At 36.6% G+C, this 26,420-nt stretch overlaps 1 protein-coding gene across 14 annotated transcripts in view; it reads left to right on the top strand.

Annotated features, from left to right (window-relative positions):
- The window catches only part of HUWE1 (HECT, UBA and WWE domain containing E3 ubiquitin protein ligase 1), a 153,274-nt gene that overhangs the window by 44,307 nt on the left and 82,547 nt on the right, over nucleotides 1-26,420 (top strand). For all 14 annotated transcript variants that reach the window (XM_043459779.1, XM_043459778.1, XM_043459781.1 and 11 more), the window contains 12 exons: nucleotides 578-784; nucleotides 2,155-2,307; nucleotides 19,212-19,274; nucleotides 21,064-21,141; nucleotides 22,140-22,187; nucleotides 22,268-22,336; nucleotides 22,761-22,860; nucleotides 23,817-23,917; nucleotides 24,092-24,242; nucleotides 24,381-24,508; nucleotides 25,048-25,188; nucleotides 25,391-25,496. In XM_043459779.1, coding sequence (XP_043315714.1) covers nucleotides 578-784; nucleotides 2,155-2,307; nucleotides 19,212-19,274; nucleotides 21,064-21,141; nucleotides 22,140-22,187; nucleotides 22,268-22,336; nucleotides 22,761-22,860; nucleotides 23,817-23,917; nucleotides 24,092-24,242; nucleotides 24,381-24,508; nucleotides 25,048-25,188; nucleotides 25,391-25,496 — 1,345 coding nt within the window. The remainder of the gene's footprint in view (nucleotides 1-577; nucleotides 785-2,154; nucleotides 2,308-19,211; nucleotides 19,275-21,063; nucleotides 21,142-22,139; nucleotides 22,188-22,267; nucleotides 22,337-22,760; nucleotides 22,861-23,816; nucleotides 23,918-24,091; nucleotides 24,243-24,380; nucleotides 24,509-25,047; nucleotides 25,189-25,390; nucleotides 25,497-26,420) is intronic.

The following is a 26,420-nucleotide window of genomic DNA, read 5'->3' as shown; positions in this document are numbered from 1 at the left end:
ATTCCTTTAGTTTAACTGACAATATGAGTTTGAGATAGTCTCAGGATTTTTACTTGTAGTTTAAAAGACTCTTCTTTCGATAACTCTAAAAAGAAGCACTTCAGATAAAATGGATTTTAGCAAAGGAAGTCCTTGTGTTTTTAGACCTCAGAGTATAGCCAGAATTCTCTCTCTGAAGACCTGCTACAGAGATTTTGTGGTGTCTTCTGGTTAGAACATGTATGTTTTGATGGATAAAACAGTGGACTCAGGGGACTTCTCTGGTGGCTCAGTGGTGAAGAGTCTGCCTGACAATGCAAGACACTCAAGTTCGATCCCTTACCCAGGAAGATCCCACATGCCAGAGAAGAAAAAAAGAAAAAAAAAACAAACAATGAACTCAGGTTCATGTGGCTCAGAATATGATTTTTCTCATTGGTTTCTGTATTAGTGGGGGATTGAAGAGAAGCAAAGGTGAGAGGTGAACTTGTCTACGTATCATGCTCAGCAATCTATTGTAGCAAACCTCAGCTGCAAAGTACCCACACAGTACTTTTACCTTATTCTTATATATTCCTCTTTCTCTTCCCTTCTCCAGTGCGAGTTATATCACTGGGTGGATCTTTTGGACCGCTTCGATGGGATTCTGGCAGATGCTGGACAGACAGTGGAGAATATGTCATGGATGCTCGTGTGTGATAGGCCGGAAAAAGAACAACTGAAAATGCTTCTCTTGGCTGTGTTGAACTTCACAGCCTTACTCATTGAGTACAGCTTTTCCCGGCATCTGTATAGTTCCATAGAGGTAGGAGAGGTTTAAGCCTATACAGTCTGTTCTTTACTAGAATTGTTCATGTCCAGAATAGTGAAATTGTTATTTCTTTCTGATGATTCTTTCCTTTTCATTACAAAGTTCTGGGGTTCTCAGCATCAAAGACAATGGTAAGATGTTTCTTGGCTAAAGAAACCCTTCACAGGGTTGATGAGAAGGTTTTTTACTGTCAAATTCACCTCGTCTTTTAAGATGAAAGAAATTAATGAGAATGTAATACACGTATTGAAGTATTCTTGGGAATTTTCAGGAATTGATTTTTGTCCCAAGTTATCAGAGCAGCCCCAGATTACTTTAATACAACATAATTTGATTACCTTGACACATCACTGGACTTGGTGCTCTTCTAAGTTTTAGTGTGCTGCTTTTCAGCCTCTTCTCCCCTCTCCCCAAAATGTATATTAATAGCATGCTATGTATTCTTAAAAGAGTATAGTGGGCATGGGAATTAGTATAATTAGTAGAATTCGTCAGGAATCAGTATAAGAAGCAGTACTCTTCCTTTAGCCTAACTTTAGAGTTTTTATGGCTGTTGATTTAGTGCCCTGTTGATTGTTGTGTTACTTTTCCTGTCTTCATTAAAGAACCAGAATCAGAACAAACAGGTAGAAAGTAAATAACTTAAGAAGAGAAATGGAATAACTGAACTAAAGATAGCACCTGAGCAGTCTGTTGAAGATGAAATAGATAAGTTGCAAAAGGAAATCCATAGCTTTCTGGATAATCAGCAGTCAGAAATACTTTGGTTCATTTCCAGCTAAATTACATACTGATTTTAACACTAACCAAATGTCTCAGTATATTGGTGAATTTTTATTGTATTGAAAAGCAAAAATAGTTACTCTTGGGTTATTGTTAAATACACTGTAACAGTTGTAAGTGCCACCAACTGTTATTTTTAGTTTCTATATAAAGAACCCTGTATTTTATCTAATTCCAATTTTATATTTGTTGTAAAGGATACAGAAGGAGCAAAAATTATCTTACTCTACTTTTAGTCTAGTTGGAGACTTAATGTTTTGAGTTCTGCTGTATTAAAATACCACATTTGTCTCTTGTCATTGGTTTCTTGCTGTGGAGATGCCTATGTAATTTTGAACTTCTGTTTACATTTTTTTTAACTTAAATTGGACTTTCATTCTGCCAGATTGTAAGCTTCTTAAGCATAAGATTGCATGTTGAGGTGCTCAAATATTTACAAATCTTTTTACATTGTTAAACTTCTTGATAGCTTTGTAATTGTTGATAAATCTATTACTCTGTTGGCATTTCAAGTTTTCAAAGTCTTGTATGCCTGATACCATGAACCCCCCACCCTCCCCCCACCTTTTTGTCCCCTGTAGCATTTGACAACTTTATTGGCTTCTTCTGATATGCAAGTGGTGCTGGCAGTCCTCAACCTTCTGTATGTGTTTAGCAAAAGATCAAATTATATCACACGCCTTGGATCTGACAAGAGAACCCCACTGCTAACCCGGCTGCAGCATTTGGCAGAGGTGAGTTGTGGGTGAAGAGTCAAAAGAGCACAAAATTTGGACCCTATTATTCCCTTTCACAGGTGTTTCTTGCAGTGTCAAAATGAATAGGAAGCCCTAAGTTAACTTTACTGGCCTAATTGAGAACTATCAGGGACCATTTAGAAGCTAAGTTCCCCCCAAAATCCTAGGAAGTATTCTCAATTTTATGAAGTAATTTTGAGAAATTTCATAGATCTTTGTTCAAAAAGATTGTTCAAAAATGCCACTTCTCTTCTGGAAAGAAAGTTTAGAATCAGATTCTACTTGGAAGGAAATACTGGCTGCAAAAATCTGGATTTTGAGTCCTGGCCTACCTACCTTATTAGTTCTGATAGCAGTTTTTTCATCTGAGAATTTAGTTATATCTACCTTAAGAGTATTTTCAGAATAAAATAAAATGTAAGGTTCTTAGTGCTATGATGTGGTGGTAGTAATTGTTATTGAAGGCAAAAAACACCCATGTTAAAAGTTCAGCTTAGTCAAACTGTTGTCTACTATTCCTAGAGACAAATTGATAATACATAACTAAGATTTGAGAGATAACCATTGCTAGAAAGGTTTCTTGGAAGAAAATTGATAGGGCTAACTTTTTATTAATAAAAGCAGAATATAAAGTTACCTCACAAGTCATAAAACTCGAGTTTTCAGGTTAATTTTAGGTGTGTGGTTACTTAAAAATCATTTCTGCATGATTATAAATATAACACAAAAATTCTAGGATGTAGAGGAAACTATAAAAAGAATAATCACCAGTTATTCATCTAGATGTAGCCTCCCTTAAAATTTGAGCATATTTTCTTGGATTTGCAAAGATGAGATTTTTTTAACCATTTCTCATTGAAGTTTTTTAGTGACTCAGTTAACTCAGTGATGTGAGCCAGTTGTTAATATGCACAGATATTACTGAACTAAAAATGTAGCAGAGGTACTCCAAGAAGTCTTGAATCTGTTAAAAGCCAGTTGGTTTGGTTTTTGGGAGGGTCTGGGACACTGATTCTCAGACTTGGCCATGCATGAGAAAGAATTGATTTATTAAAGCATAGGTTAGGGCCTGGTAATGTGCATTGCTAACAAGTTTTCAGGTGAGGCTACTGGTCCAAAACATTGGTATAGTCTATCCTATTGGGTAAAGTTACAGAATCTTAACCAGATTCTTATAGTTGCATTCCAAAGGCATCAAGACCTTTTCCCCTGATGTCTGTTTTTTCCCCATTCTCTAGCAAATCCCATTTAGTGAGGTAGTATCAAATATGCTATGTGTTCTTAATTGCCAGGATCACATGGTGACTCTGGTAGGTGAGGACAGTGAGATTCAGAAGTTACATTACTTTAGGAAAAGCCTATGAACTTTTAGCCTCTGATGAAGTGTGAGATGTGATATCTGCTCTTTCTAGTGTTGATTATGGTTTTTATCCCAAACATGGGTGTCAGCCTGAAACCCAGCTCCTTGAATCCACATCTTCCACTTGATAACATTCAAGAAGTATATGACTAATCCTGTGCTGGATCTAGTGTAAAACGTGTTCTTTTTTTTAAAACCTCACGTGGTAGTTGAGAAAGTGATATATATGCATAATTAAAAGGACAAAGAACTAGTTATTCTGAGTAGTACTAACTAATATGTACCCTGGAATCTTAAACATTCCATAGATTTATCTTGGTGGCAAATATATGCTCAGTATTTTAACATTTTGGAAATATACAGAAGAAAATTTATAATGATATATGTATCTGCTCATCATTTTGGTACATTTTCTTAGTCTTCAGGCATATTTCTTTACATATCTGAATGCATGTATGTAACTTTATATCCTGCTTTATTTACTTAATATACTAGCATCCAGTGTCTTCCCATATTAACTTTACATAATTTTGTGAGAAATGTTTCTTTGTATTTGATAATGGTAACATCTCAGATATGTCACAACATCGCAGACTTTAATGAATCAGGTTTGGCTTGACATGGTCTTTTAAGGATCCCAGCTTACTACAACTTTCTTGTTGTTGGTGCTTGAGTCTTATTAGATCACAAAAGATAGAAAAATTTGTGGGTGACAGTATTAGTAGAAGTATTCTAAAACAGGTAGTTGTGACAACAGAAGAAACAGAAGGAAAATAATTGTGAAGATGTATAGCCTTTCAAGCTTATTCTGTCTTGCAAATTCAGATCATTGGTTTGACTTACCTGTCACCCCTAAGTACCATCAGGTGTCTATATATCCCTTATCCTCACAGTTTTCAGCAAATTCCTTATTTCTTCAATGGAAGTCTGGGGAATAATGAAGAAAATATTGAAAATGGAATGAGGAAGTACTTTTCCTATTGTTAGTCTTTTTTTATAAAGCTAAAAGAAGTTAAACTTGTGTAGTAATAATAGTGGGAAGTTTGCAGATATAGATGTAACATGTAAGAATTACTAAGCTTAACCATTTCTAGCTTTTGATATAAAGTGAGACTTGGAACTGTTCCTTTTACTTGAATACTTAGAGGCCATTGTAGGTTTTCTAATTGGCCTAATTACAATATTGTTGTGTCTCATGGAATAGAGAAGCCTGAGGAGAGGGAGAGAGATGCCAATCAGAACACACATTTTTTTTTCCATTAAATTTGCCATCTTGTTAGGGGTGTGATTCATGGCACCCCAAAACAATGACAGTTGTAATAGCAACTATCACTGATCACAGATCATCATAACAAATGTAATGATGAAAAAGTTTGAAATATTGCAATAATTACCAAATGACACACAGAGACATGAAGTGAGCAAATGTTGGAAAAATGAAGAATAAGCATGAGAGAGCAAGAACAAAGTCCAAATTTGCTTTAATTGATTCTGTTTTTCTATTTTGTTTCATTTATCTCTACTCCAGTTTTACTATTTCCTTCTTTCTGTTTGCTTTGGGTTTAGTTTGCTGGACTGTTAGGGTACTGATTTGAAATTTTTCCTTCTTACCAATAAATAGTGGCAATGAACAACTGTAAATTTCCCTCTGTATACTGTTTTATCACATAAGGTATAGTCCATGAGTTTTGATATGAAATGTTTTCATTTTCATTCATCTCAAGGAATATTCTAATTAATATTCTAAATTTTTTGATTTCTTCTTTTACCCATTGTTTGTTAAGAGTGTATTGTTTAGTTTCCATGTGTTTGTGAATTTTCCAGATTTCCTTCTGCTACATATTTCTAATTTCTTTCCATTGTCGCTGGATATGATACTTTGTACGATTTTATTTATTTTTTTAAAATTTCTTAGTTTGTATTGTGGCTTAACCTGTGGTCTTATGTGAGAGACTGTTAATTATTTGTACTTTAGAAGAATGTATATTCTGCTGTTTGTTAGGTAGATTGTTCCATATATATATATATATATATACACACACACACACACATATATATATATATATCTGTTAGGTCTAGTTGATTTAATGTTCAAGTCTTATATTTCTTTGTTTTATCTTTTGTCTAGTTATTTATGTGTTCCCTGTGTATTACAACTAACATCTTCATTAATGAACTGTTCAACTTAATACCAACTTAGTTTTTTTTCCATTTATTTTTATTAGTTGGAGGCTAATTACTTTACATTATTGTAGTGGTTTTTGTCATACATTGACATGAATCAGCCATGGATTTATATGTATTCCCCATCCCGATCACCCCTCCCACCTCCCTCTCCACCCAATTCCTCTGGGTCTTCCCAGTGCACCAGGCCGGAGCACTTGTCTCATGCATCCAGCCTGGGCTGGTGATCTGTTTCACCCTAGATAATATACATGTTTTGATGCTGTTCTCTCGAAACATCCCACCCTCGCCTTCTTCCACAGAGTCCAAAAGTCTGTCCTGTACATCTGTGTCTCTTTTTCTGGTTTTGCATATAGGGTTATCGTTACCATCTTTCTAAATTCCATATATATGCGTTAGTACCAACTTAGTTTTAAGAGTAGACAAAAAGTTTCCTCCTATATAGCACTTTCCTCTCACTTTATGTTGTTGTTACAAATTACACCTTTATATATTGTGTGTCTATCAACTATTTTATAGTTATAAAACACAGAACAAAAAGGAATTACAAACCAAAAATAATTATGCATTTTATACTTACCTGTGTAATTAATTTACTGGTGTTCTTAATTTCTTCATATGGAGTCAGGTTACTATGGCATATCCTTTGATATCTGCTCTCTTAGCATTTCTTATAGGCAGGTCTACTAGCAACAAACTGTCAGCTTTTATCTGAGAAAAATTTCTCCTACATTTATGAAGGATAATTGTGCAAGTTATAGAATTCTAATTAGCAGTTACTTTCTTTCAGTACTTGGAATGTGTTTTCCCACTTCATTCTGGCACCTATGGTTTCTGATGAGAAATCAGCTGTGAGGATCCCTTGTATATAACAAATCACATCTTGCTTGCTGCCTTCAAGATTATTCTGTCTTGGTCTTTGAAATTTTGATTATGTCTATTTGTGAATCTGTATTTTTATCCTATTGAAATTCATTGAGCTTCTTGGGTTTGTAGATTCATGTCTCTTGTCAAATTTGAGATGTTTTGGCTATTATTTCTTTAAGTAATCTCTTTGCCTTTCTCTCTTCTCCTTGGACTCCCATTTTGTATATGTTGGTATACTTGATGAAGTCCCACAGAACTCTTAACCTACATTTACTTTTCTCTGTCTGCTCCTCAGACTGGATAATCTAAATTGACCTATCTTCAGGCTCATTGATTTTTTTTCACCTTCCAATATTTATTTTCAAATAAATTTGTCAGAATTTTTACAAAAAGATTGGCGCAAAAGTAATTGTGGTTTGAGACCGTGAATTTTAAATCATTATAACTAGTCTCAAACACATCTTTGTTTATCAAAATGGGAACCATTACAATCAACATATTTTTGCCAACAAGAAATAAGGTTGTTTATTCCTGTAGCATAAACATTCATGCTTCAGGATTCAAAGAACTCTTGGAAAGCATTTTCTGCATCCTGCTGGTTGTGGAAGCGTTTTCACTGCAGAAAGTTGTCAAGATGCTGAAGAAAGCCAGGTGAATATGGTGGATGAGGCAAAATTTTCTAGCCCAATTCGTTCAACTTTTGGTTGTGTGACATGCAGTTGGGCATTGTCGTGGAGAAGAATTGGACCCTTTCTGTTGACCAGTGCAGGCTACAGACTTTGCAGTTTTGGGTGCATCTCGTTGATTTGCTGAGCATGATGTAATGCTCAGATGTAATGGTTTCAGTGGGATTCAGAATGCTGTAGTGGACCACCAGACAGTGACCATGACCTTTTTTGCTGTAAGTTTGGCTTTAGGATGGGGTTTGGAGCTTCTTCTCAATTCAACCAGTTGTTTTTTAAACTGTAGTTTTTGTCACTTGTTACAATCTGAGAAATGGTTTGTTGTTGTTGCATAGAATAAGAGAAGACACTTCAAAACAATGTGTTTTTTTTTTTAAATTTTTGGTCAGCTCATGAGGCACCCACTTAGGGAGTTTTGTCACCTTTCCAGTTTGCTTCAAATGCTAAGTGACCGTCAAATGGTTAATGTTTTCTTTGGCAGCTTCTCTTGTAGTTGTAAGAGGATCAATTTCAGTGATTGCTCTCAATCGGTTGTTGTCAACTTCCAATGGCTGTCTACTGCGATCCTCATCTTCAACACTCTCATCCTCTTTGCAGAACTTCTTGAACCACCGCTACACTGTACGTTCCCTAGCAGTTCCTGGGCCAAATGCATTGTCAATGTTGAGTTGTTTCTGCTGCTTTACAACCCATTTTGAACTCAAATAAGAAAATCACTCAAATATGCTTTTTGTCTAAAATCATTTCCATAGTCCAAAATAAATATAAAATAAACAGCAAGAAAATAATCATTAGCAAAAAAATATAAAGTGAGAAAAGCACATTAAAATGGTGTATAACATAACGACATTTATTTTAGAATGTATTCTGACATCAAACAGCAGATTTTAGCAATGTGAAAACCGCGATTACATTTGCATCAAACTAATAATACATGTTCAGTGTTGAAAATTAAGAACACAAAAGAAAATTTTAATGAAAATAACAGTAATCCTCAGCTCTCACCATGTAGATAAAATAACATTGTGTTTCATATGCTGCTTTTCCCATCATGTAACCTATGGTGAGTATTTTCCCACAGTGTTAAGATTTTTAAAGATTGGACAATAGTCTTAGTTTCCAAGCCACCCTCCTGGTCCTCCATTGGTGCCCTTGACTGGTGCCTTCTCTTTTGCTGCCTCCAAGTGTTGGAGTGGCTTAGTGCTTCACCCCAGATTCTGTCTCTTATCCATTTATATTCTGCCTATGTGATCTTGCCCAGTTTCATGGTTTTAAGGGCCATTGACTCCCAAAATTATGTGATTTCTTTGAACCTCAAACTTGTATATTTACTGCCTTCTAAACATCTCTACTGGATATTAATTGTAATGTGTACAAAATCAAACATGACCACCTCTCACATGTCTTTCCCCAATACTCAATCCATTTCAGATACCTGGCACCCTTGCTTTCCTAGATGGTGCCAGGCACACTCTTGCTCCAAGACCTCCGTGCAGCTATGTCCCCAGTTGTCTCTATGACTTGCTCCCTCATCTTTTAAGTCTCAAAAACCACCATCTCAGTGACATCTTCCTACCATCCTATTTTAAAATCAGAACACTTTCCATATTCCCTATTACACTTTGCTTCATTTTTCTCTGTAGCACATATTACCATCTAACATTATATGTTTTTTAAATTCATTTATTCATTCTCCGTGCTTAAATCTGCTGTTGAACCACTTAGTGAAATTTTATTTCTGTTACTGTGCTTTAGCTACAGAATTTCTATTTACTTCCTTTTTTTAAAATAACTTCTAATTGGCAGTCTTTATTTGATGAGACATCATTCTCATGGTTTCCTTTAGTTCTTTGTATAAGATTTGGTTTAGCTCTTTAAGCATATTCAAAATAGACTATTTAAAGTCTTTGCCTAAATCCAGTGACTGAACTTCAGGAATTAATTCAACTAATTTTTTTCCAGTTTTGTAGGGATATATAAACCCAAATGAACTTTTTGGCTAACCCAGTGATTGAAATAAAGCATTGTGTGACTTTAAGGCATACAACATGATGATTTGTTACACTTGTATATTGAAAAGTGATCACCACAGTAGGATTAATTAACATCTCCATCACCTCACATAATTGCCATTTCCTTTTTTTTAGTGAGAACATTTAAGATTTATTCTTTTAGCAACTTTAAAGTATATAGTACAGTATTGTTACCTATAATCACTATGCTATAAGTTAGATCCCCTGATGTTTTTCATTATATAATTGGAAGTTGGTGCAATTTGACCAACATCTCCCCTTTTCCCCCAGTCCCTAGCAACCACCATTCTAAGCTCTTTCTTTGTGGTCAGCTTTTGTAGATTCCATGTATAAGTGATACTATACAGTAGTTGTCTGTCTCTGATTTACTTCACTTATTAGAATGCCCTCAAGGTCCATCCATGTTTGTCTCAAAAGGTGAGATTTCCTGGTTTCTCATGGCTGAGAAATGAGGTGTTCTCATTGTGTGTGTGTGTGTGTGTGTGTGTGTGTTTACATGTATTTTACACACACATATTTTTTTTACACACATATATGCCACATATTTATCCATTCATCCATAGATGGGTACGTATATAGTTTCCATACCTTAGCTACTGTGAACAATTTTGCAATAAAAATTGGAGTGAAGATATCTCTTTTTCCTGATTTCCTTTCCTTTGGATAGATAGCCAGAACTGGAATTGCTGAATCATAATAGTTCTGTTTTTAATTTTTTGAGGAACTGCTATACTGTTTTCTATAGAGGCTATTTGTTGTTGTTGTTCAGTGACTTGAGTCGTGTCCAGTCTTTGTGACCACATGGACTGCTAGATAGATAGATAGATAGATAGAGGCTATACCAATTTTTATTCCCACCAACAGTGCACAAGCATCCTCTTTTCTCCAAATACTTGCCAGTACTTGTTATCTCTTGTCTTCTTGAAAATAGCCAGTCTCTCAGGTGTGAGGTGATATATCACTGTGGTTATGATTAGCATCTCCCTGATGACTAGTGATATTTAGCACCATTTCATGTAACTACTGGCCATTTGTGTATTGTCTTTGAAAAGATGTCTGTTTAATTCCTGTGTCCATTTTATTTATTTATTTTTTAAAGAGATGAAGATAAATTTTATTTTTTAAAACAACTATTACAATAGAGGAAAAGAGACTGCAGTATAGAAGTGGGCTTAATTCTGAATGCAGGATGGGCATTTGCAGCCAAGGAGCAGGATTGGGGTGGGCACAGTGGGTGGAGTTAATAAGAGGAAGTATCAGGGGTAGGGGAGATTCTGGTTCCCCTGACTTAACTGGTTTCTTGCTGAAACTAGATTCTACAGGGAAGGACCCAGAAAAGCCCAAATTTGAGGACTCGCTGAGAAAATTGCTCACAGGAGCCTGAGCAAATTTGGGTCAAAGAGAGTCTTTGTCAAGACCCAGGATCTGAGTTCAGGGAAGGAAGTGGGGGAGTGTAGGGGATTGAATGGTAGTCCCCAAAAGGATATGCCCATGCCCTAAACCCCAGAACCTCTGACTATGAAAGAAGAGTCTTTGCAGATGTAATTAAGAATCTTAAGATCATCCTGGATTATCTGAGTGAGCTTAAATCCAATAACAAGCATCCTTATAAGAGACAAAAGAGAAGGAAACACAGACATGTGAAGACAGAGGCACCTCTGCCCATTTTACGATCAGATGGTTGGTTTTTGTTACTGTTACTCAGCTGTATGAGTTCTTTATATTTTGGATAATAATTTCTTTTCAGATATAATGGTTTGCAAATATTTTCTCCTGTTGTGCAGATTATCTGTCCATTTTGATTGTTTCTTTTGCTATGCTAAAATGTTTTAGTTTGATTCAGTCTCCTTTATTTTTGCCTTTGTTGCTTTTGGTATCATGTCCAAAAAATTGTCACCAAAACCAGTGTCAGTGTGCTTTTACTCATGTTTACTTTTAGGAGCTTTATGGTTTCAGGTCTTATATTAAAGTCTTTCATTCATTTCAGGTTAATTTTTTTAGTGGTATAAGATAGGGGTCCAACTTCATTTTTTTCCCCTGTATGTTAGTTTTCTCAGCACCATTTATTGAGGAGACTGTACTTTCCCCATTGATTATTGGCTCCCTTTGAAATATTATTTGACTGTGTGTGTGAGGATTTATTTCTCTGTTCTTGATTATGTTCCGTTGGGCTATGTGTGTTTTTTATGCTAATACCATACTGTTGATTACTATAGCTTTGTAATGGTATTTGAAATCAGGAAGTACAATATCTGTAGCTTTGTTCTGTCTCAGGATTGCTTTAGTTATTTGGGGTCTTCTGTATTCCATATAAATTTGAGGATTGTTTTTCCTGTTTCTAGGGAAACTGTCATTGGATTTTTGAAAGTAATTAAAATTTATAGATTACTCTCTGTACTATGGACATTTTGACAATACTAATTTTTCCAGTCCGTGAACATTGGATATTTGTCTCTTCTTTAATTCCTTTCATCAGTGTTTTGTAGTTTTCAGTGTACAGATTTTACCTCCTTGGTAAAATTTATTTCTAAGTATTTTACTTTTTTTATGGTATTGTAAATGGGATTGTTCTACTTCTTTTTCAGATAGTGTATGGAAATATAACTGATATCTGTATGTTAATTTTGTATCCTGCAACTTTACTGAATTTATTCTAAGTTTTTGGGTGGCTCCTTGGGGATTTTCTGTGTATCATTTGCAAGTGAAAACAGGACTTGACTTCTTTCTTTCTGAATTGTATGTCTTTTTTTTTTTTTCTTGCTGAATTGCTCTGGCTAGAATTTCCAGTATTGTGCTGAATTTCCAGTGCTGTGTTCCACTATTGTGAGTGGTTAGAATGAACATCTTGTCTTGTTCCTGATCTTAGAAGGAAAGGTTTCAGCCTTTCATCATTGAGTATGCTGTTAACTGTGGGCTTGTCATATGTGCCCTTTATCGTGTTTAGGTATGTTCTCACTATACCCCGTTTTTGGGTTTTTATTATGAAAGAATATTGAACTTTGTCATTACTTTTTTCTACAACTTCTGAGCTAATGTGATTAGCTCATGTGATTTTTGTCTTTCATTTTCTTAATGTGATATCACATTTATTGATTTGCATGTGTTGAAACATCTTTGCACCCCAGGGATAAATCTCACTTAAATTGTGATCTATGTTCCTTTTAATGTGCTGTTAAATTTGAGTTCCTGGTAGTTTACTGAGGACTTTTGCAAGTTTGTACATCAGGGGTATTGGCCTCTAGTTTTCTGTTCGTGTATTGTCCTTATCTGGCTTTGGTATGAGGGTAACTTTGGCCAAACAATGGTGATTTTCCAATTACCAGTTGAAAAGTGTTCCTCCTTCAATCATTTGGTAAAAATTTGAGAAAGATTGGTTATTCTTTAAATGTTTCACCAGGGAAACCATTTGGTCCTGGAATTTTCTCTTGGGGGTCTTTTTGATTACTGACTCAATCTGTTTATTCATTATTGGTCTCTTCATACTTTCTGTTCTCCATGATTCTGTTTTGGTTATATATTTCTAAGAATTTATCCAATTCTTCTAGGTTATCCAATTTGTTGGCATTTTGTTCCTAGTAGTCTCTTAGTGATCCTTTGTATCTGTGGTATCAGTTGTAATGTCTCTTCTTTTGTTTCTGATTTTATTTATTTGGGTCTTAAGCCTTTTTTTTTCAGTCTAGCTAAAGTTTTGAAACTATTTTGTTGAGTAGTTTTTTAAAAGTTCTTACTTTCATTAATCTTTTCTGTGGTTTTTCTAGTCTCTATTTCATTTATTTCTGCTCTGATTTTTGTTCCTTTCTTCTACTAACTCTGGACTTAGTTCATTCTTTTTCAAGTTGAGGTATAAAATTAGGTTGTTTGAGATATTTCTAATTTTTTAATGTAGGCATTTATTTCCTATAAACTTCCCTCTTGAAGTACTTTTGGTGCATCCTATTCATTGTGATATTTTGTGTTTCTATTTGCCTCAAGGTATTTTTAATTTCCCTTTTGATTTCTTCCTTTGACCCTTTGGTTGTTCAGGAGTGTATTGCTTAATTTCCAGATTTTTGTGAATCTTTCCAGTTTTCTTTCTGTAACTGATTTCCAATTTCATACTATTAGGGTCCAGAAAAATATTTGGTATGATTTCAGTCTTAAATTTGCTAAGACTTGTTTTGTGACCTATCATATAATCTCTCTAGGAGAATGTTCCATGTGGGTTTGAGAAGAGTGTATTCTGCTGTTGAATAAATGTTATACATATGCCTACAAGGGCCATTGGTCTAAAGTATAGTTCAAATCCAATGTTTCCTTCTTGATTTTTCTCTCAGTACAGTCTATCCGTTGTTGAAAGTGAGATGCTGACATCTCCTCCTATTATTATATTCTCTCTTTCTCCCTTCATTTGTTGTTCAGTCACTAAGTCATGTCTGACTCTTTACAACCCATGGGCTACACCATGCCAGGCTACCCTGTCCTTCACCATCTCCTGGAGTTTGCTCAGATTCATGTCCATTGAATCAGTGATGCTGTCTAACCATCTCATATCTCCCTTCATATCTACTGTATGTGTGCTCAGTCAATTTAGTCATGCCCAACTCTTTGTGACCCTATGGACTATAGCCTGCCAGGCTCCTCTGCCTGTGGGATTTTACAAGAATATTGGAGTGGGTTCTAACTGATACAAGGGACCTTCCCAACCCAGGGATCAAAGCTGCATCTCCTGCGTAACAGGTGGATTCTTTACCCGCTGAGCCACCTAGGAAGCCCTCTTATCTATTAGCATTTACTTATACATTTAATATGTTCCAGTGTTATGTCCATATAATTTACAGTTGTTATATCCTCTTTGAATTGACCCCTTTATCATTTTATAGTGACCTTAGTTGTCTCCCATTACAGGTTTTGAGTCAAAGCCTAGTTTGTCGGATATGGGTAGCTATCCTTGCTCTTTTGGTTTCCACTTCTGTAAAATGACTTTTTCTTTCCCTGCACTTTGAACTCATGTGTGTCTTTAAAGCTGAAGTGAGTCTCTTGTAGGTAGCATGTAGTTAGGTCTTGTTTTTTTTTTTTTTTTCCATCCAGCTACTTTATGCCTTTTGATTGGGAAAATGAATTCATCTACATTTGGAGTAATTATTAATAATAATAGGTAGGGACTTAGTTATGCCATCTTATTAATTCTTTTTTGATTGTTTTGTGTTTCCCTTGCTCCTTTCTTCTTTTGCTGTCTTTCTTTGTGAATAATGGTTTTCATGTACTTCAATTCCCTTCTATTCCTCTTTTATCTAACCTAAGTTTTGCTTTGTGGTTACCATGAATCTTACATAAAACATAGATATAATAGCAACTTAACTTTGATTGCAAATGAAAAACTTAAGGCTTTTAATCCCCTTTGATTTTATGATTTGATGTCACAGTTTGCCTCTTTTTATACTGTGTATTCATTAACAACTTATTTTAGAATTAAAAATTTTTATTATATTTTTTAAGAAACTTTTGTCCATTAACTTTTATCATTCATGGGTGATTGTTTAAGATAGTATTTTCCTGGGGTTCTCAAACACCTGCTGAGAGTGGCTGCAACCGATTCACAGACCACTGCAGGATCCACAGCTTGGGTCCTGTTATCCAACAAACTGGCGGGTGAGACTTCTCCCAGGCCCCTTTGCATGTAGGGTTGGATTCCACAGCTTCCATAAAGGTACTTTTCTCTATGAATGGGTGCCAAGTTATTGTGGGGGCAAGGGATGGAGCACAGTGAAAGCCATCTTATTGCACTACCTTGCTAAGGCCACTCCTTACGTTGCTACAGTGGACATTTTGAATATTACAACATGGCAACTCTGGAAATCAGACTCTCACCCTTTCCTAGGGTTTGTTGTTAAGATTTGTTGTTTTTTATTTAGACTTTTCTGAACTGGTTTCTGAATTCTTTGTTTTATGTGGTCATTGAAGTCTCTGTTAGCGTAGTGGTCAGCTAGTGATTTGCCTTATTCCTGGAACCAAATTCTCTGTGTCTTTGCTGGTGAGTTCTGTGTACATATTGGTATCTTTGATGTCAATGCTCACTATCTTCAATACTTAACCAGAAAGTTGAGAGTCGCTGTGGGCAAGAATTCCTTAGAAGAAATGGAGTAGCCCACATAGTCAACAAAAGAGTACAAAATGCAGCACTTGGATGCAGTCTCAAAAATGACAGAATGATCTCTGCTCGCTTCCAAGGCAAACCATTCAATATCACAGTAATCCAAGTTTATACCCCAACCAGTAATGCTGAAGAAGCTGCAGTCGAACGGTTCTATGAAGATCTACAAGACCTTCTAGAACTAACACCCAAAAAAGATGTCGTTTTCATTATAGGGGACTGGAATGCAAAAGTAGGAAGTCAGGAGATCCCTAGAGTAACAGGCAAATTTGGTCTTAAGAGTACAAAATGTGAAGTAATTAGCCTCCAACTAATAAAAAAATAAATAAATAAACAAAATAAAAAATTTAAAAAAAAAAGAGTTCTCATCAAAAGGAAAAAAAAAAAAGAGTACAAAATGAAGCAGGGCAAAGACTTAACAGTTTTGCCAAGAGAACACACTGGTCATAGCAAGCACCCTCTTCCAACAACACAAGAGAAGACTGTACACATGGATATCACCAGATGGTCCATACTGAAATCAGATTGATTATATTCTTCACAGCCAAAGATGGAGAAGCTCTCTACAGTCAGCAAGACCCGGAGCTGACTGTGGGTCAGATCATGAACTCCTTATTGCCAAATTCAGACTTAAATTGAAGAAAGTAGGGAAAACCTATAGACCATTCAGGTATGACCTAAATCAAATCCCTGACAATTATACAGTGGAAGTGACAAACAGACAAGGGATTAGATCTGATAGAGTGCCTGAAGAATTATGAATGGAGTTTTGTGATATTGTACAGGAGGCAGTGATCAAGACCATCCCCAAGAAAAAGAAATGCAGAAAGGCAAAATGGTTGTCTGAGGAGGCCTTACAAATAGCTGAGAAGAGAAGCTAAAGGCGAAGGAGAAAAGGAAAGATATACCCATTTGAGTGCAGTGTTCCAAAGGATAGCAAGGAGAGATAAGAAAGCCTTCCTCAGTGATCAATGCAAAGAAATAGAGGAAAACAATTGAATGGGAAAGACTGGAGATCTCTTCAAGAAAATTAGAGATACCGAGGGAACATTTCATGCAAAGATGGTCACAATAAAGGACAGAAATGGTATGGACCTAATTGAAGCAGAAGGTATTAAGAAGAGGGGCAAGAATACACAGAAGAATTATATAAAAAAGATCTTAATGACACAGGTAACCACGATGGTGTGATCACTAGAGCCAGACATCCTAGAAGGCAAAGTCAAGTGGGCCTTAGGAAGCATCATTACAACCAAAGCTAGTGGAGGTGATGGAATTCCAATTGAGCTCTTTCAAATCCTAAAAAGAGATGCTGTGTTACAGTGCTACACTCAATATTCCAGCAAATTTGGAAAACTCAGCAGTGGCCACAGGACTGGAAAAGGTCAGTTTTCATTCCAATCCCAACGAATGTTCAAACTACCACACAACTGCACTCATCTCACATGCTTGCAAAGTAATGCTCAAAATTCTCCAAGCCAGGCTTTAACAGTACATGAACTGTGAACTTCCACATGTTCAAGCTGGATTTAGAAAAGGCAGAGAAACCAGAGATCAAATTGCCAACATCCATTGGATCATTGAAAAAGCAGGAGAGTTCCAGAAAAACATCTATTTCTGCTTTATTGAGTATGCAAAATCCTTTGACTATATGGATCACAAGAAACTGTGGATAATTCTTCAAGAGATGGGAATACCAGACCTCCTGACCTGCCTCCTAAGAAATCTGTATGCAGGTCAAAAAGCAACAGTTAGAACCAGACATGGAACAACAGACTGGTTCCAAATCAGGAAGGGAGTATGTCAAGGCTGTATATTGTCACCCTGCTTATTTAACTTATATGCAGAGTACATCATGAGAAACGCTGGGCTGGAAGAAGCACAAGCTAGAATCAAGATTGCTGGGAGAAATATCAATAACCTTAGATATGCAGATGATACCACCTTTATGGCAGCAAGCAAAGAAGAACTAAAGAGCCACTTGATGAAAGTGAAAGAGGAGAGTGAAAATGCTGGCTTGAAACTCAACATTCAGACTTCTAAGGTCATGGCATCCAGTCCCATCACTTCATGGCAAATAGATGGGGAAACAGTGAGAGACTTTATTTTCTTGTGCTCCAAAATCACTGCAGATGGTGACTGCAGCCATGAAATGAAAAGATGCTTGCTCCTTGGAAGAAAAGCTATGACCAATCTAGACAGCATATTAAAAAGCAAAGATATAACTTTGCCAACAAGGTCTGTCTAGTCAAAGCTATGGTGTTTCCAGTAGTCGTGTATGGATGTGAGAGTTGGACCATAAAAAAAGCTGAACGCTGAAGAATTGATGTTTTTGAACTGTTGTGTTGGAGAAGACTCTTGAGAGTCCCTTGGACTGCAAGGAGATCAAACCAGTCAAACCTAGAGGAAATCAATCCTGACTGTTCATTGGAAGGACTAATGCTGAAACTGAAACTCTAATACTTTGGCCACCTGATGCAAAGAACTGCCTCATTGGAAAAGACCCCGATGCTGGGAAAGATTGAAGGCAGGAGGAGAAGGGGACGACAGAGGATGAGATGGTTGAATGGCATCACTGACTCACTGGACATGAGTTTGAGTGAACTCCGGGAGCTGATGATGAACAGGGAAGCCTGGCGTGCTGCAGTCCATCGGGTCACAGAGTCAGACACGACTGAGCAACCGAACTGAACTGAACCAGAAAGTTTACAACTCTGGCTTAGCCTTCCCTTGCATAGAGCCTCATATCAGCTAGAGATGGAGGAACTTAGTGCTTTTTCAGGTTTTTCTGAGAATGTGCCCAACCTTGGGCATACATGGCCTTCTAGATTTCCAGGAGTATGTGGAAGTTTTCAAAGCCCTTATTCCCCCCAAATATCACACTCCTCAGCCTTTCTTTCCAAGCTTTTCTGTTTGTCTATTAATTATCCCAACTGTATGTACTTAGTCTTCAATGTTATCAACAAATGCCCATCCCCACCGCTGGGAGAATTTTGAATTAGGCGAAAATGATAGATTACCTCAAATGCTGTTGAAAAGGTAGGCTAATTTTTAAGCAAAATTGTATGGCTGAGTTTTTTTTTTCTATTTGGAACTCAATAATATTGTACAGTTGAGCCATTCTCCCCCATTACTTAGGGGCTAGTACTTGTTGATGAATTTTTTAGACGTTGTCATGGCAGAGTACGATAATATTAAGCAATGCAGGATCTTCTACTTTGCACTTTGGCTCATGTCAAACAGTAAGGAACTGAAGAGCATGTGATTTCACCCTATGAGAGAGGTGATCAGGCTGAGCCTGGAAAGGTTGGTACAGTACTGAAGATCCAATGGGTCAAGACTGACCTTTCAGCAAGCATGACTGCAGGCATATCAAATGCATTTACTTGCAAGAGCTTCTTATATTCTTCCCAGTACCATCCTCACAGAACAATGAAATTGGTCTCATTGGAGAAATCACCTTTAGGCAGACCATTTTGCCTTGAGTCTTAAGCTCTTGCTTCTATTTGCTCCCTCTTTTTGTTTGATTTTAATGTTGGATGTCTTTTCAACACTGTGTTCCAAGCAGCAACATACTCTTAAATACTTTATACACAAAGCTACCTTAAGCACTGTTTTAATACTGTCTTTTTTCCTTTTCCAAGAGCTGGGGTGGTAAGGAAAATGGCTTTGGACTAGCAGAATGTTGCAGAGACTTGCATATGATGGTAAGTAACTCTGAGATTTGAGTATCTTTTGACAGAACTTGTGTGATCTCTTTTTGAGCCTTACTTTGCAATATATATATGGCATTTAAAGTTGTCACTTCACATCAGGATTTTGAGGAACCTGAGATCAGTTGAGACATAGCATACCTTTTCTAGAAGTGCTTGAGTCCTTAATGAGCTGGTGGTAGCTGAAGAATCTCAGAAATACAGTATATGATCCTACAATCTCTTGAATAAGAAACTGCTTTTGTTGAGTCATCTTGAAAGTGATGAAAAATCCCAGAAATTACACTTCCTTGCATTTTCTCACTGGAACTACAGAACTCTGGGTAGTCTGTCTGGCATGATTGTAATAATGACTGCTTGGGAAACAGGTCTCCCATTTTGGTTATTGAGAACTTGCAATGTTTCGTGTGCTTTCCATGTTTACCCTTCATGCCTGTCCTGCTTATACTTTAAGCTATGTTTAGATTATGAACTCAAGCCATCCTGCCCTCTGCTTTGATACGTTGCTATAGAACCACAAAGCACAATTGAATTACTATAATACGATTCCACACCAAGAAGCAGCTATATTTTCCAACACATATACTGCTTCTTTTGTTAGCTTGTCATGTATAGGACAAACGGATGCAATGAAATTTAGTGTAATTATCTTAGCAAGCCTTTTCCCCCCAGGAGAATGGTTCTTTTTCTGGTCACAGAAAACTATAAATAGAACAAATTACTTTTCCACCTTAGCTGGTATGCTTTCTTTATATTAGTGAATATTAGGTAATATGGGAGATGAGTGTTATCTGTTTTAATAATTAAAGCTGTGTAAATTTTAAAGGGTATTCAGTTTGGAATTCTAAGAAAACTATTTTTCATCTTAAAGTTTAGTTGATTAATTCTGAGGCTCCTTGTGTATATCAAGCTTGTTCTTGGCCTCTTGAGCAAAACAGTATGATACACTACTAGGTTTGTATGGTGTCTGTTACCATGTTCGTCTTGACTTATATTAAGAAATCATCCACCCTTTTATTTATTGATATTTGGCATGTCATGGGACTTTGAAAATTTTGTGTACTTTAAAAGAAAGTAGTACATGTTTTAAAACTTCTAAGAATACAACAGGGTATATAATAATTCTCTACCCCCAGAAGCAACCACTGCTACTGGTTTCTTTCAAAGACACACTTTAATGGGCATGCTGTTGCAGTCTTATTTGTCATGTGGCTTTTCTAGAGTTAAGTAACATTTGTTGTCAGGGTCTGGTTTATATTGACTTGGTATCTGCCTGTGCAGAAAAGCAATTGGATATCATGAGAAATTATACAGGATGGTATGGAAAAATGCATTTAAAGAATTACAAAGGTATGCCTATGAGGCAGAGTTTGAATAAAATATTTCAAAAGGTGATGATATTAACTAAGATTTCCATAAGAATGTTCTTTTCCATTCTCAGATAGTACCTAGACCCTTGTGTTTGTCCTTCACCCTTGAATTCTTATTCATTATTGGGACAGGCTTGCCTCTCTCTTCCGTCTTAAGAATAGCTGCAGTCAAAATTGATCTCTTGAAAGAAAGAAAATCAGTAAGGAATATGAAAGCTTTTGGAGCTGTGGGCTCCACTGTCCTGATTTTGTGTTACAAGACATCTGAGCTTTGTTAAAACAAGGAATGCAGGCACTGTAGCTGCTGATGACACTGCTGATTCTACAGTCACACCGAGTTGGACAAGTAGCTAAGACTGAGGGAAGATTTGGGAGAAGATGGTATCTGATTCTTTCATGTGCTTTTTACGCAGAAATACCCACCCAGTGCCACCACACTACACTTTGAATTCTATGCAGACCCTGGGGCTGAGGTCAAAATCGAGAAAAGGGTGAGTCTCATTCACACTTTTTCTAATAGAGTCAATGATCTGTACCTGTGGTTGACTTTCTAGGACTCCTCAGTAAAATTAGAGAATGATGTTGAGATACATTGCGCCCTCCCAAGATAAAAATATCCAGCAGCTTCTCAGGAGTAAGTGTTCATTGTTTGCCCAGCTGATAGGTTTGAATCTTACTTACGTTGGAACTGTCAAAAGATAGGACTCTGTTTATAAGGCAGTATTAGGACTGGTATATTTTTCTCGGTCTCAGTTGAGAATTCCACCATTTAGTATTGGGTTGGCCAAAAAGTTCTTCTGGTTTTCGGAGAAACCGAGACAAAATTTTTGCCCAACCCAGTATGATAGTCTTGACAGTGATTGGTTCAACTTTCTCTGCTCAAGCCAGCCTGCATGAAGTCTGTGTATTGCTTACAGGGCCCTGCTTCAATTATCTGGTCATTTCATATATTCTTTGAGGAGATAGCAAAATTCACTTTGGTTTAGAAGTGGTCTAATAAATAAGATCTTTTCTTCCTTCTATTTAAAATATATGCTCAGTCGCTCAGTTGTGTCTGACTCTTTGTGACCCCATGGACTGCAGCCTACCAGGCTTCTCTATCCATGGGATTTTCCAGGCAAGAGTACTGGAGTGGATTGCCACTGCCTTCTCCATGCATATTTAGAGAGAACCCGTTTTCATGGATTCAGTCTTTGCTGTGAATACGAAGGCTGTGTGTATTAAATAAAGTTTAAAAGGGATAAAGAAGAATATAAAATGTATCTGGCTATGTACATTATTTTTAATCTGGTTTCAAAGAAAGTTTGCTGAGGATGTATAACATGAGCATTTGGGGGATTCTAAAGAACTTTGATTTTTGAGAGCTTACAGTTGAGTCTTCTATGTAGGGTGACATCTTGTTTTTCAGATAGCTCTTGGCAGTCCTATGGCATGGGGAAGCTAAGGTATACAGTGACTCCTAACAACTCTCTTATATTTCTAATTTCAGACATCTAGTAACACACTACATTATATTCACATAGAGCAACTTGACAAGGTAAGAGGAATATTTGACTATTGGTTAGTTCTAACATTTAGTTCACTTTTTGTTCCTAACTATCTTTTTTCCTAATGTAGATTTCAGAAAGCCCTTCTGAAATAATGGAGTCTCTTACCAAAATGTACAGCATTCCTAAGGATAAGCAGGTATGATATGTCTTATAAATATCTAAATAATATCCATATAGATCAGACTATTGTGCTGGAGTAGGGAGCTAGCTAGCAGAAAGAATGGAATCAGACCATGTTCAAATTAGCCTCTGTGTGCCTTAGTTTCCTCATCTTTTATGAGGGCAACACTTATTGGCTTCCTAGGTCCTGATGAAGTTTGAGGAAAACAGAAGCAGCTTTATTCACCATGAATATCTAAGAGGTGGTAGCTTAACACTTGGCTACCAAAGGAGAAAACATTTAGTTGTGTTATATTTTTTCTGCTCATTGTAATGGTGATCAGATATTTAACTTGATTAATAATCAGAACTCTTGCCAAATGAGTAAGACTTAGCCCTCCCTCAGAAAGTATAGTCACCTTTTCCATTGGTTTCCTAATTTAGGTCTTATGTCTCTACAGATGCTGTTATTTACACACATACGGCTAGCCCATGGCTTTTCTAATCACAGGAAGCGATTGCAAGCTGTTCAGGCCAGGCTACATGCAATATCTATATTAGGTAAGAGAATAACACGTTATAGGTCCTGGTTAGACAGTTTAGACTTGATTTCCTTTGAACTTTATCTGTCTTTGTTGCTATGGGCTTATGGTAGTTACCTAGGTGGCAAGTTAAATTGTAGTCAAATTGCCAGCATTTCTAGTGTTCACTGTATTCATCATTCTTGGGCTCCTTAATGTTGGATCAGAAAGAGGATATGTATGATTCACACATCACATAGGTTTAGTGGGTGTTTTTTGTTTTGTTTTTTTGTAAGTGTTCAGATAGTCATCTTCCCTTAGACCCTATTTTTCCTCTTGGCAGTTCATCTTTCTCTTTTTGGGAGTTTTGAAATGAATTTTGAAATTGATTAAATAATACTGTGCATTTTACTTTTTCTTGTAGAGTGGTATAGTGGAAATCGCACTGGTTTTAGAGTCAGTCCTGGGCTTTCACCCTGACTTTGTAGATTATTAGGCACCTGTTTATCCTTTTGGCCTCACTTTCCTGATTTAATGTTGGAACAGTATGTATTTTATAAGCTGATCTGAGCATTAAATGAAAAAACCGATAAAGTACTCTTCAAGTTTTACTGCAGTGTCATACAAGTTTCTGATTTGGTCTGCAGTAGTCCATAAATTCTGTTCTTTATAGTTTGTATAAGTTTCCAGTGTAAAACAGAAACATGAGTTATCAAGTAGTGATATTATAAAGAATTAATTCTTCTCTTTTTATTCTTAAATTTCTGAAAATCCTTGCTCAAGACAATTGATACCATTAATAGGAGAATCAGTTTGGTGGGTGTTTGGGACTTATGACTATATTTGATCCAATCTTCTAGAATTCAATGATTTTGTCCTCCAGTGCTGGTAGGAAGGGAGTCCTTCCCCAGAACCAGTAGATACCAGAAGGTCTGTCATTGGGCAGTGGCTTGACCACTGCCTTCTTGCCTAAAGTGTTTATTTCTCCTTTTGCAGTGTATTCCAATGCCTTGCAGGAGTCAGCAAACAGTATCTTGTATAATGGGTTGATAGAGGAGTTGGTAGATGTCCTTCAGATAACAGATAAGCAGCTTATGGTAAGTATCTATTAGATTCTTTACAAGCTGAGCCACCAGGGAAATCCCAAGAATACTGGAGTGGGTAACCTATCCCTTCTCCAGTGGACCTTCGACCCAGAAATCAAACCAAGGTCTCCTGCATTGCAGGTGGGTTCTTTACCAGCTGAGCTACTTTACTTTCTGTTTTCATAGGAGATTAAAGCTGCTTCTTTACGAACGTTAACGTCAATTGTCCACTTGGAGAGAACTCCCAAACTCAGCAGTATTATTGACTGTACTGGAACTGCCTCCTACCATGGATTTTTGCCTGTACTTGTGCGAAACTGTATCCAGGCCATGATTGGTACATTTTTGTGGTTATTATCCTGGGCACCTAAAGGAACCCTACCCCCTGCTTTGTCTGCCTTTGTTTAACATCCTGCCAACTTAACACCAAATTCTGAACTTGCTCTTTCTCTTCCTCTCTCAACTTCCCTTGTAGACCCTTCCATGGATCCATACCCTCACCAGTTTGCCACTGCTCTCTTCTCTTTTTTATACCATCTGGCCAGCTATGATGCTGGTGGCGAAGCCTTGGTCTCCTGTGGAATGATGGAAGCCTTATTGAAGGTGCTCTACTTACTTTTTTTAAATAAGTACATTTGGGAGGAAATTAACTAAGTTTGAAGTGGTTTACAGTGAAGATAGTTAGCATAAGAAAGCTTACCCAGAAAATGTTTTGCTTGATGCTCAAGTTTGGCCTTCTAGTTTTCTCATTAACAACTTTTAAGATCAGCTATTTCCATTATTAAGAATTGATCATAGTCCAGCATGGTATAATAGGAGGCCCTGGGTACTAATTAAGATATTGCCACATCCCCTCCTGACCTTAAGCATGATAGGTTTTGCCATGTGCTAGGCCCCAGGCACCAGCTCTTTTCTCCCTGAATATTTTATTTAATCCTGAAAGGTAATTTATGTCCCTATTACCTCAGGCAGTTGAGTCTCAGAAGTGATAGAGCTGTCATTTGGCAAGCACCAAAAATCAAACATATATTTTTTCCTGCTGTACCTTGGTGCCTCCCTGAGACCCTAGACTGCATGTTTCCAAAAGAATACATTATTACAGCTTTCATTTGATTGGTTTTACTTTTTTCTTTCCCTAATAGGTCATAAAGTTTCTTGGTGATGAACAGGACCAGATAACATTTGTCACCAGAGCTGTCAGAGTGGTTGACCTTATCACCAACCTGGACATGGCAGCTTTTCAATCCCATAGTGGACTTTCTATCTTCATTTATAGACTTGAGGTATATGAGGAGTACTTTGCATATACTTAGATGTAGTGATTGCTATGCCTAGAAACTAATGTAATAACCCTAAAGAGCCATGTTATCCCTTTTTTGTTTTTAGAAACCATTTCTGTAATCTGCCTGTGACACTCTTTTGTTATAATTTTTTAATCTCTATTATATATGTAGGATTATCTTACTATTTCCCCCTTGATCATAGCATGAAGTTGATTTGTGCCGAAAAGAATGCCCTTTTGTGATCAAGCCAAAGATCCAGAGACCCAGTACTGCACAAGAAGGAGAAGAAATGGAAACTGATATGGATGGTAATTAATAATTACTATTAGTATTGGTTCATTATTGATTCAGTATCTTCTTATTCCCACTAAAGTGTAAGCTCCATGAGATCACGATACTGTTTTGTTCACTGGTATAATCTTCAATAGTGCCTGATATATATGTCATAGGTGTTTAAATATATATTACGAAAAGATAAGGAGAATATAGACACTAAAATGGGACCCTGTGAAATTATCTGGCTGTTCTGAGAAGGGGGAGGTGGAAAAGTTGTTGGGTAGGGAACAACTTTTAAATCATAAAATCTGAAAGAAGACCAAGTATTCTTAATCTTAGTGTAAATCAGATTATGTCCTTTTTAAAAACTTCCCCTGGTGCATAGTTCTTAGTCATAGTACCCAAAATAAAAAATTGTTTCACCAAAAAAAAAAATTGTTTCACAGCTATCCTACCAGCTTTCTTAGTATTTAATCTTGTCTTCATGACCCAGGATGTCATTACATATGTCTGTAACAATGCTAATAATAATGATATTAAATTTTTTATAATGGTTTTCATTCTTGACACTAAATATCCATAAGTTTTCATTCCTTTTTTCCCCCCAAACACAATTAACTATGTGCATGCTGTCCCTAAAGGGCCCTTTACCCAATTTCTATCTCTAGTCTGCAATGGGGAACTTGGCATTTAAGGTAATGGGTGTGGTCATGTGTTGATTAAAATGTGTTGATTAAAATGTGACATCTCCAAAATGTGGTATAGAAGATGATTTAAAGACTCTGTTCACAATAAATCAGTGGTTGCCAAACAAAAGAAACCATAAGAATAGGAATAAATTAAAGTGCTTGCTAAAGATTTAGTGTAATGCTTAATTTAGTAAGTTTAAAAGTGAAGACTAGGAAATCTACATTTTTAACAACTAATTCTGGTGTTACGATGTACCTATAGAGAAA

This window comes from Cervus canadensis, chromosome X, assembly GCF_019320065.1.
Source record: "Cervus canadensis isolate Bull #8, Minnesota chromosome X, ASM1932006v1, whole genome shotgun sequence".
In the NCBI taxonomy this organism is placed as follows: Eukaryota; Metazoa; Chordata; class Mammalia; order Artiodactyla; family Cervidae; genus Cervus; species Cervus canadensis.
This window is presented reverse-complemented; position numbering and strand designations above follow the sequence as displayed.